The 10,873-nt window shown below is 36.8% G+C and overlaps 1 protein-coding gene across 3 annotated transcripts in view; it reads left to right on the top strand.

The window, feature by feature from the left end:
* The first annotated feature begins 4,173 nt into the window (after positions 1-4,173).
* The window catches only part of LOC111457263 (protein ROOT HAIR DEFECTIVE 3 homolog 2-like), a 12,921-nt gene continuing 6,221 nt past the window's right edge, over positions 4,174-10,873 (top strand). The window contains exons 1-15 of one of the 3 annotated variants that reach the window (XM_023099477.1): positions 4,174-4,393; positions 4,518-4,691; positions 5,414-5,480; positions 5,644-5,746; positions 6,073-6,143; positions 7,012-7,075; positions 7,157-7,222; positions 7,316-7,363; positions 7,844-7,906; positions 8,004-8,060; positions 8,248-8,406; positions 9,086-9,154; positions 9,247-9,338; positions 9,757-9,835; positions 10,567-10,732. In XM_023099477.1, the coding sequence (XP_022955245.1) occupies positions 4,541-4,691; positions 5,414-5,480; positions 5,644-5,746; positions 6,073-6,143; positions 7,012-7,075; positions 7,157-7,222; positions 7,316-7,363; positions 7,844-7,906; positions 8,004-8,060; positions 8,248-8,406; positions 9,086-9,154; positions 9,247-9,338; positions 9,757-9,835; positions 10,567-10,732 (1,255 nt within the window). In that variant the 5' untranslated portion in view covers positions 4,174-4,393; positions 4,518-4,540. Of the gene's footprint in view, positions 4,394-4,513; positions 4,692-5,413; positions 5,481-5,643; positions 5,747-6,072; positions 6,144-7,011; positions 7,076-7,156; positions 7,223-7,315; positions 7,364-7,843; positions 7,907-8,003; positions 8,061-8,247; positions 8,407-9,085; positions 9,155-9,246; positions 9,339-9,756; positions 9,836-10,566; positions 10,733-10,873 lie in introns of those variants that run through there. The other 2 variants (XM_023099476.1, XM_023099478.1) reach the window with 2 other exon arrangements.

The raw sequence follows: 10,873 nt of genomic DNA, 5'->3' as shown, positions 1-10,873 counted from the left end.
ATCAAATGTCAATCCCAATCAATTCCCGCACATATTGATTATGAATCACTATTCATAATTAAAATATTTAAATCTTATTTAAATATCTTCAATTTTATCTTTTTGTTTAATTCATAATTAAAACAAAATGCGGTTAAATATATCATATATATTTAGCGTGTATTCCCTAATTTGAATTCGAACACTTCGAATTCACTCGTCACACTGTTCTAAGGTTTAGTTCGATATGAGCTAGCAGAGGAACCTATTGGACCTACAGATCATGGGCTCCAACGATCCAAGATTAACTAGCTAAACTCATTAACCTTGTTAACCAACCTTCATTAACTACTAGGACACTCCACTATAGCCTAGTAGTTGCATTCTCCTCACTATAGATATATTTTTGTCCATTTTATATAACCATGATTAGTAAGTCGATCTTTCACCGGTTGTTCGTAACTAGAGCTGGGTCAATTTACCGTTTACCCCTAAAGTTACTTCTTATTCCTTAAGTCCCACGGATCCTCTAATGAACAATTGGTTTGTGGTCCAACCACCAAACCGAATCCCTCTCGGGCCAATGAGAGGGTGGGGCCCCTTGTTCAAGACTTGGAGTCAGTACTTAAGGGAACAACCTCTCTACTATCCCTAAAAGTGGGTAGGAGTGAATTCCATCTTACACCCTATATCCCTAGCTATTCACCTAGTCTTACCCTAAAATGGGAGGCTTATTGAGTCGGCGAACTCAGGTTACTCTTACCCATGCAAATTTAAGGATAATTTCCAATAAACAGAAGTTCATAGTTAGCTCAGAATTAAGATCGAGTTATCTAGGTCATCGAATGAAAAAAATCAGTCTCAACAGTAAACGACATTATAAAGTGAGAGTGGTTTTCTTCATGGTCCGATCTTATGCAATACTCATTGCATAAGACGTCTCCACTCACATGTCTCCACATGTACAATTTAGTGATCACATTGTTTATATCATATACAAAAGTGGGCACATCCATAGTGTCCCCAAAATAAAGTACTCAGCCTTGTCCCTGTACTATAGATCATTTTGACTATATACTTGAGCTTGATCCACTCTTATGTCTCTATATATAGTTTAAGTAATCATACTATAGCCAGAGTGTTCTTAGTTTATTGAATTTAAATTAATGATCGTAACATTTACTTTATTCAACAATAATCTTTACGGAATAAACATCAACAATAACTTTATTGAAAACAAAATATGTTTTTGTTTACAAACTATGAGTTTTAGGACATAAAACCCAATACTTAGGCCCTCTAGTTTCTTATTCTTGACTTGTGGGTTCTTATCATGTTCTTGTTAAAATATCACCATTAGCCTAATAGGGTTAAGCCCAACCATTGTACGACGGAAAATGATTTAGGGATTTTAGGAATAAATTTAGGAAAATGATTTAGGTATTTTAGGAATATACCCCTCCACCCTACTTAGTTCATCATCCCAAGAAATCTCAATCAATGCAAGGTAGGAGTTTCTACATCATGTTTTGTAAATCTCTTCTCGATTGGTTTTACTAAAGTGTGCGAGTGTTTTCCACAGAGAGTTGTGTTCAACCGTTCTATCTCAAGAACCTTGGTCCTTGGATTCTGAAACCTTGATTATTCTCTAAGAGGCTTAGTACTATGGTTCTTGTCCTTAGAAATTGGATCTTGATCCATGTTCTAGTTCTTGAGCTTTCTCTTGTTCTTGGTTCTTTGTAGGTTCTTGTTTTGTTTCTTAATTCGTTCTCCAAAACACTACCCTTAGGATTTACGGTACTAGTCATAAACCTACCAACCTGTGTCTAAGGCTTCATGCATTCCAAGCAACACAGTCTTAATACCTATGCTCAAGGCTTCAAGCGTTCCAAGTAGTAGTCTAAGTCATAAGCATGATGTACCGTGGGGGGTCTTAGGAGGTTTTTGATTCTTGGCTAAGGTAACTTACTCTCTTTGTTCCATCGTGGCCCTAGATTCCTCCCCATGATAGACCATAAAGGTCATGTGATCGATGCATGCATGAACATGGCATAGACCATAAAAGTTACGTGATTGATACATGCATGAACATGACATAGACCATAAAGGTTACTTAATTGGTGCATGCATGAACATGGCATCTTGCAAATCCTTGGGTACCCATAACATGGTGCAGGACATCTCATCTAGATGAGGGAAACATGAGGCCAAACATGACATCCTGCAAAGGAAACATGGTGCAGGGCATCCCACCTAAAAGATGAAACATGGCGTCTGAAAGCACCACGTGGTGGGAGGTTATGGGTCACAATTGGACATGCTTAGAGTATTACCTAGCATTCTTGAATTTCTAAGTCTGAGGATCATGACCCCTTATTCTTGAGTGGTACCTAGCATTATTATTGTCTTGGTAGTTGTAGAACTTTTATCCTCATGTCATATAGAATAGGCCTTATAAAAAATAGTTGGTAAGTTGGAGCATGTCTAGACCTTGAGCTAGGATATGATTTCTTGTTTCGTCTTCAAGAACTAAAACTTAGAGGCTGTCATGTCATGCATCGTATTTTAGCCCTGAAAGCTCTTCTAAAGTAAACCTTAATTTTCTCCCCATGAGTGTATAGGTGGCGTCATAATAATCGTGGCATCCTACTGGCACATCGTGATGCAGGACATCCCTTTTAGGCGAGGGAAATAATAGGCCCATCATGGCATCCTGATCTTGGTACATATAATAAGGCATCCCATCTAAAGAGGAATAGGAGCCTTGTGGTACACCTTGTGATGGAAGATAATGGTTATTTCGGACATGGATCCTAGTAACTTGTTAAGATATTTGCATTAACCTAGGTGTTTTTTTATATTCTTGGTGATCCTAGGTTTTATGTATAATGTCTTAGGTCAAGCTTGGAACTTAGAAGTTCTTCTTATGAATAACCCAACGTGATCTCATGCACCTAGGATCTTACTAGCGATCAAGGGTACATGTGGGGAATCTCTTATTTCATGGATACCTCATTAGTCATCCTAGGAGGTAAAGTCGTATGGATCGTGATGAGCGTTTTTTTTCTCTCCATATCTTGGTTTCTTTACTTAATGTTTTTCAATGACTTCATTACATCAAACATCATAAAATAAGTTCTACTACAGAGGTTCATAGCATTTGGAGGTCATCTAGGTCATGAACTGAAGGTAAATTACCTTAGGAGCATTATAGTCATTTTACATCGTTTCTTGGTTTACCTACTTATACTTATCCAACGACCACCGAATTTCGTATATAACCTCAACATGCTATAATATGCTTAGCATTAAAATTTCATAGGTAGCGAAGTTCATCTAGTGAGTTATTTGAACGTTATTTAAATTTCGAGCAATTTGGTCGATTCAGGGCCTTAAATCACGGTTCTTTGAGTTTTTCTTTCATATATCTTTAATTCATACTTGGTTTAGGGTTCATATGAAAATCCAAGCGATTCATACAAGTATTTCTTAAGAAAAGTCTAAGGTGGCTACTTACCTCATCGCCGATGTTCAGGACTTCCGTTCTTGAGCTTCTGGTATCCAAATTACTTCAAATTTTCTTCCACAGACTCCATATTGTGTTTAGTTTCTGGAAACATAAACATTATCATGAGAACCGGTCTGAAAAAGGGGTAAAATGGAGAAAAACCAAGGGAGATATTGAATTTTTGGTTGACTTGCTGAACCGGCCACGTCATCGTCTTCTTCCTCTAGACAGGAAGAAGACGCACGTTTTCATTGTGCCGCTGTCTGAAACTCGAGCTCCACAGCTCCGATCACGCCGTTTCTCCCTTCTTTTTTCAATTTTCATTTTGTCAAAATTTCTAATCTATTTTTGTGAGATTTGGTAGGGTCAGAGGCATAGATAGGAACATAGAATATAATTTCTGGCCCTGTTCAACGAGCGGAAATAAAAGTATCCATACTCTTTCTCACATTTAAAAGTAGATTCTTCACCCGTTCGCTTTGCATATTAAATAGATATCTCTTTAAAAAAAACCTAAATAAGTGAATATCTTAAATATATATTATTTTAACTTCAAACTTAACAGCTCATTTACCACGTAACTTAAATAACGTAAAATTATGATATTTAAAAACGGTGACCAAATGAGATACTCTTCTACAAAAAAAGAAAAATATTAATATTATTTGAATTTTTTATTCAACGACAAAAGGCGGTTTCTTCTGAAAGATACAGAGGCGGTGGCGGTTGCTGACAGCGGCGGTCTCCGATCGACACGTACGTGTACCAAAAACCCAAAGCTTCCGCCATATTGCAGCTCTGCCACAAAGCCTTCCGTCTCCTCGAAGCTTCTCAACTTCTCCTTACACACAGAGGGAATAAACCTTCAGCCTCTACACAAGGCAAAGGCTCTTCCGTTCGCTCCAAGTAAGCTTCTGTTCGTACTTTGTTCTTTCTCCCGTCCAAGACATCTGTGCCCCAAGTCATTCCCTATTCGGACCTGAATTTCGACCTCTGTTGTGGTTTTCGGTTCATTTGTTGCTCTAGCGAGTTCTATCGCCATCGGATTCGACAATGAGAAGAGATGACTGTTACACGACGCAGCTGATTGATAACAATGGCGAGTTCAACGCCTCTGGCCTGCAGGATTTTGTCAGGAAGATTAAGTTGGCTGATTGTGGCCTTTCTTATGCGGTGGTCGCTATCATGGGGCCTCAGAGTAGTGGTATGTGCCTTGTTGAAATCATTTTGTGTTTTTGATTGTGCTGGTTCGCCTCCATTTATACCTACCTAGTCTGTCGTTGCATTTTGATCAATTTTCGGCTATCTGAATTCATTTGTGTATGGGACTGAGGTTGTTGTAGTTTAACATTCGGTTGCTTGATTTGGCGTTTTTTTTAATCGTTGAACATGGATTGCCTCTACATTGCTTTGTCAGCTAGTATGCTTGCAAACGTTCGGTCCTTGTTGCAATTGGTTTCTAATAGTGCAGTCTGATGTTACCGATGTTGAGGATGGTTGGGAGAGGAGTCCCAAATTGGCTAATTAAGGGAAAAGTCATGGGTTTATAAGTAAGGAATACTATCTTCATTGGTATGAGGCCTTTTGGGGAAACCAAAAGCGAAGCTATGAGAGCTATTGCTCAAAAGTGGACAATATCATACAATCGTGGAGGTCCGTGATTTCTAACAACCCACTATCTTGAGAGGAAGATGACTGGTATTACATCGTTTGTCGCTTTTTGTCTTTAGGCCTTGGAGTAAGATAATGTTGTAGTGTAGTTGATTAGGAATGCCCAAGAGTTCTTTCTCCATTGCATTTTCTTGGGATCAAGAGGCCATAGATTATAGATTCTGAAACCTTATATGCATTTTTTATTTTATGCATCTGATGTACCCAATATATTATGCTAATACTCTGTTCTCCTTTTCCCTCTTGTATGGTCAGGGAAGAGCACGTTACTGAATCATCTTTTCCACACAAATTTTAGGGAGATGGATGCATACAAGGGAAGGTTCTTCCCCTTACCCTGTGCTTTTTCTTCGGACTTCCACAGAAATATATAGTTGGGGTTATGCTGGCATATAAAATTTATACTGATACCTAATTCACATTATATAATTACGCTCATTTGCATTTATTACCATAAGGATAAGCTAATAAATTATATAATTTAGGGTTCAAACTACCAAGGGCGTTTGGGTTGCTAAGTGTGTTGGCATTGAGCCCTGCACAATTGCCATGGACTTGGAGGGCACTGATGGAAGAGAAAGGGGAGAGGTAAAAAATTTGGTTTTGGGATTTCTAAGGTTAGGAGATTATGGTGTATATTCATCTATGCAGAATATATATAATTAAATATTGATATAAATAATTCAGTTCTAAGAATCTATTAGTTTGTACATTAGATATTTTCCTTCCAGTTTCATTCGGGATTTTTAAGGTTTTGTTTGGTCGTGGATTTTTACATGCATTCCAGTTAATTGGTTAATCTGAGAGAACCAGTGAACATTTGTGCAAGTGTTATTATTGGTAACATTTTATTCAATTCAATTGTTGCCAATGCTATAATATTTTTGTGTTCTCCAAATTCTTTCTACTTTCAGGATGATACTACTTTTGAGAAACAAAGTGCACTATTTGCTTTGGCGATCTCTGATGTTGTTTTGATAAATATGTAAGTTTCGGAGTTAAGCGGTTGTTTGCATCCTTTGAATTTTTATTAATGTTGTTGCTATCATAATCATGGCTATTATTATGATTATAATAAATGAATCTTATTGATGAACAAAAGAACGAGATAACACAGGAAGAAAGGAAAACAACTACAAGAATGAAATCCATACTTTTTGTGAAGTAGAAAGTGGATATGTTTTCTATTGGACAAGCTATAACTACCAAGTAGGATTCAAGGGATGAAAATTAGCTCTCTATTAGAAGATTCCAGCCAGTTGATGGTTTTATGAGCCTTTGTAGGAGAAAATAGGATTCTAATATTTTTTTTTTCATCAATAAAAAGTTACAGGGTTCTTCAATAGCTCACTTTTGGAAGATACCTTAACAGAAAATTAGGCAGAAAATTTAAGGACGAAAATTTAGCTCTCTATTAAACGATTCCATCCAGTTGATGATTCATGAGCATTTGTAGGATAAAACGGTATTCTAACATTTTTTTTTTCAACAATGAAAAATTACAGGATTACTTCAATAGGTAGCCGAGAGTCGTGAGCGGGTCATGTTATAACATGTATATTAGTCGTGTATTATTGCGAGTATCAGGGTTATGATTAGGCATCCACTAGTAATGTCTTTTACTATAATATGACTCTACACTACAGTAGCCTGTCCATGTTTTTAATGATTCTTGGTGAATGTAATACATAAAGTTTTCACATATTTAAGGAGGCTTGTAACTTGCAAGTTTCTGGTGAGTGCAGTTCGACAGTTTTTTATTTAAAAAATCTACTTGGTAGCTTACTGATTACATGGAGTACAAAGGGTTCTGTTATTTGAAGTGTGATGGAATTCTTGTAAATCATGTACAGATGGTGCCATGATATTGGTCGAGAGCATGCTGCAAACAGGCCTCTTCTGAAGACAGTCTTTGAGGTAATATCTCTGCGTGTTTATTTTCTTGTGGTCAGCCTTCTGTAAATAACATTTTCTTGTTTTGTTTCACTACTAATTTAGGTAATGGTACGATTGTTCAGCCCTCGTAAAACAACTCTACTGTTTGTTATACGTGACAAGACTAAGGTTGGTTGTTGACTTACCAAGGCAAATGTGAAGCTCACAGTTCAGTCTTGTTGAATGTGTTTTCTGATCTCTTGTACTTGGATATCCATGCAGACCCCACTTCCGCATTTGGAGTCTATTCTGAAGGAAGATATTAAGAAGGTATTCCTTTCTTGGGTTCTCTGATTGCCCTGCAAAAACTCCGAACATTCTTTCAGGAGAACTAAAATGAACATGCAGAAGATTAGTCCTTACTATTTTTCTTCACTGTTCCAAAATGTTGGTAGAGATTCTATGATGCTGATGACATACGAGCATTGTTAAGTAAGGTAGTTATTTTGCTGCAAATGACCAGGAGAGGGCCTTACGATACAGAATTTCCAAGTCTGGTAATTGGTGGTTGTCTTTACCAGCTAGGGCAAGAAAAGTTATTTGTTTAGACTAAATATTTCAACCAAAAGGATCTGTTCAGATTGAATAGTTTAACTTTCAAGGATGAGCATCGTAACTTGTTTGAAATCTCGATTCAGAATGTGGTGGAGGTGGGTTTAGTTGGATAGGGGTGTCTCCTTCCAGTAGCTATTTAAGGGCCTTCACTTCAGGTGTCTTCTTCTGAATGATTATTTCCCCTTCTTGGTGCAGATATGGCATGCTGTTCATAAACCAGATTCCCTTAAGGATACTCCCCTCAGCGAATTTTTTAATGTAAGTTTGTTTGCATGGATGGCATTGTATATCTCTATTTCAACGTCTATTAAAAGGCATCAGCATGTATGTCTAATTGAAATATTTTGGCTTGAAGGTGGAAATCTTTGCTTTGTCAAGCTATGAAGAGAAAGAGAAGAAGTTTAAAGAGGAGGTAATCTTGCAATGGCTGGTTTACTAATTTAAGGATTTTACCATCATTAGTTTGTTTTGTAATTAGGGATAGCAAGCGGGTATTTTGCATTGCATTGCAATGTATAAGGATTCCCTTCCCTATTTGTTATTTTTTTCTTCCTTTACTGTGAAATTCAATTGCTCATCTTGTATGATCTTTTATGTAGGTTGCTCAATTGAGGCAACGGTTTTTCCGTTCTATTTCTCCAGGAGGAATTGCAGGTGATCGACGAGGTGTTATCCCTGCTTCAGGATTCTCTTTCAGTGCGCAGCAAATATGGAAAACCATAAAGGAAAACAAGGACCTGAATCTCCCTGCCCACAAGGTTTTATTTTTACATTTTCTTTCTCGAGACGAAATAACTTCTATTTGTAGGGTTTACAACTGATATATAAAGAAAAGGAAGAAACAATGTTTAACCTTTTATGGAAAAGAAAGGATTTGAAGATGTTCTACACTCCATGAAGTTAAAAAAAGAAAAAAAAAGAAAAAAAAAAGTAACCCTTTGTAATAGGTATCCCGAGAAGTATCTATGAACTGCAAAGTATCCCACTCCAAGTATACTACTACAAAGATAAATATTTACCATAGGGACTTTTTGTACCCCTCTCCTTTCATGTTTCTAATTGTGTTAGCCGAGTCCATCATTGAGTTGATCTCAATACTCCAAATTGTGTAGCCTCTGAAAACGGTTCCTCTCGTAAATTTCAACAGAGAAAAAGTATGCTAGTTTAAAGTAAGGTGCTGGTGCTTCCAAGCATGTCCACACAAGTCAATGAAATAAGGTGAAGATAATCAGCGTCTTTCATCATGTGTTTCATGACCCACTTACGAGTTCGTAAATAAACATGGAATTTTGATGGGCAGCAACTAAGTGAAGATTATTTAACCTTTGCTTAATTAGTACAACTTATTTGACATTATCAGAACTACTTATTGCATTTAATTTCCCCCTGGGAAAATTGATTTCCAGCTTCTGATCTGAAATTAATTAATATTATCAGGTAATGGTTGCCACTGTGCGGTGCGAAGAGATTGCCAAAGAGAAGTTTAATCACTTAACCACCGATGAGGTCTGAGATTTCCAAGCCCCCTTCTCTGTGTTTCCTTTTACTTTGCAACTTTTCTAGACCGGCTCTGATTACTTGAATTGTCTTTTACTCAGAGGTGGTTGGCATTAGATGAAGCGGTCAAAAAGGGTCCTGTATTAGGCTTTGGGAGAAAGTTGAGCTCGATCATAGAATCCTATTTCAAAGAGTATGCTTTCATCTGATTTCATCTATCACTTAAACTAATAACGTTATTTTGACCTATTCTACTATTCAAGAGTCTATGACTGGTGAAAAATACAGGGAAGAAACAGTAGTAGTAATGTAGTGCATGTTTTTCTTCTTGGAAACAGGCAGAGAAGAAAAATAGCCAGCTGCTAATACTCATTAGTATCAATGTTCCTTATGTTTTTTGGGGGACAATCGGTGTAGAGTTTCTTGAGTTGTTTGTTTGGTTTATTATATAATCTTTTTGTTCAATAATTTAGCCAAATTAATAGCAACAGCCATTTGAAATCTGTTCTAAGTTTGATAGTTCATGATTCTTGTGCAATTTCCTCATCCCACTCTTGGTTAATCTTGGCTGCAATTTTACACGAACATCTGTCCTTTTTTTCTCCCCATAGATATGATACAGAGACAGCGTTTTTTGATGATGAAGTGAAAAAAGCTAAAAGGAAACAACTGGTGTCAAGAGTATTGGAGGTTAGTCCAACATTCTATTCTATTGCAAAGCTCCCCACCCTCCTATTCCCAGTTGTGGAGAGACAGAGAGAGAGAGATTATACATCTGAAGGCATGTTAGATTTTCACTGTGTCGTGTTTACCTATTATTGTTGATTATTTCCTTCAAGACTGTTCTAGTAATATTTTTAGTGCCATAGGTGAATTTTTGTCCAACTAATTGCATAAATAATATTTCTTGCGTCGGTGGACGCTATGCAAAATTTGAAACATAAATCTGTTTTCAACCTGTTGAGTTTAATTTGTGATTCTAGGGACATTAATTTTACTCTTCTACATCTTGTCAGTGATTATCTACTTAAGAAAAACGGATGACAGGAAAAGGATAATGTTGACATAATTAGAATAACGCCTTACGTAAAAAGGTTAACGACATTTTATGGATGCTTGAAACCCGAAAGGGTAGCACTCAGAACTTGTTATATCCCTGATGAGATCAGATAAAGGGTATATAAGAATAGACACCTGAAATCTCTAATCTGAGCACATTTGCTCAACAAGTAATCTGATTCTAACCACCGTAGATTGACCTAGTGATATTTGTCTTGCAGTTTTGTATCCTTAATTAGTGATTAGTGAAGGTTCAGTTCTATCATCTTAAACCTAGTTATTTGCTTCGCACAGAAAGTCTCCCTTTTCACTTTGCTTTCAGTTCGTAGAATTTTATTTGACAGCTAACATGCATTTTGCAGTTTGTGTATCCTTCTTATGTTATCTTGTTGGGACATCTGCGATCTAAAGCCTTTGAGAATTTTAAAAAAAGGCTTGAACAGTCTATGAATGATGGAGAAGGATTTGCATCAGCTGTTTGCAAGTGTACCAAAACTTGCATGCTTGAGTTTGACCAAGGATCTGCAGGTGAATTAGAATGTTGTAGTTTGTTCTTTTATGAATTTCCATGTTTTTTTAGTACACATATAATGATTGGTTTATTTGAGAATTCCGGGGGATCGAAGTCTTCTGTGGCTTCTATCCGTTGCTTTTTTTTTTTTTTTTTTC

Source organism: Cucurbita moschata, unplaced genomic scaffold (assembly GCF_002738365.1).
Source record: "Cucurbita moschata cultivar Rifu unplaced genomic scaffold, Cmos_1.0 Cmo_Scf00019, whole genome shotgun sequence".
In the NCBI taxonomy this organism is placed as follows: Eukaryota; Viridiplantae; Streptophyta; class Magnoliopsida; order Cucurbitales; family Cucurbitaceae; genus Cucurbita; species Cucurbita moschata.
This window is presented reverse-complemented; position numbering and strand designations above follow the sequence as displayed.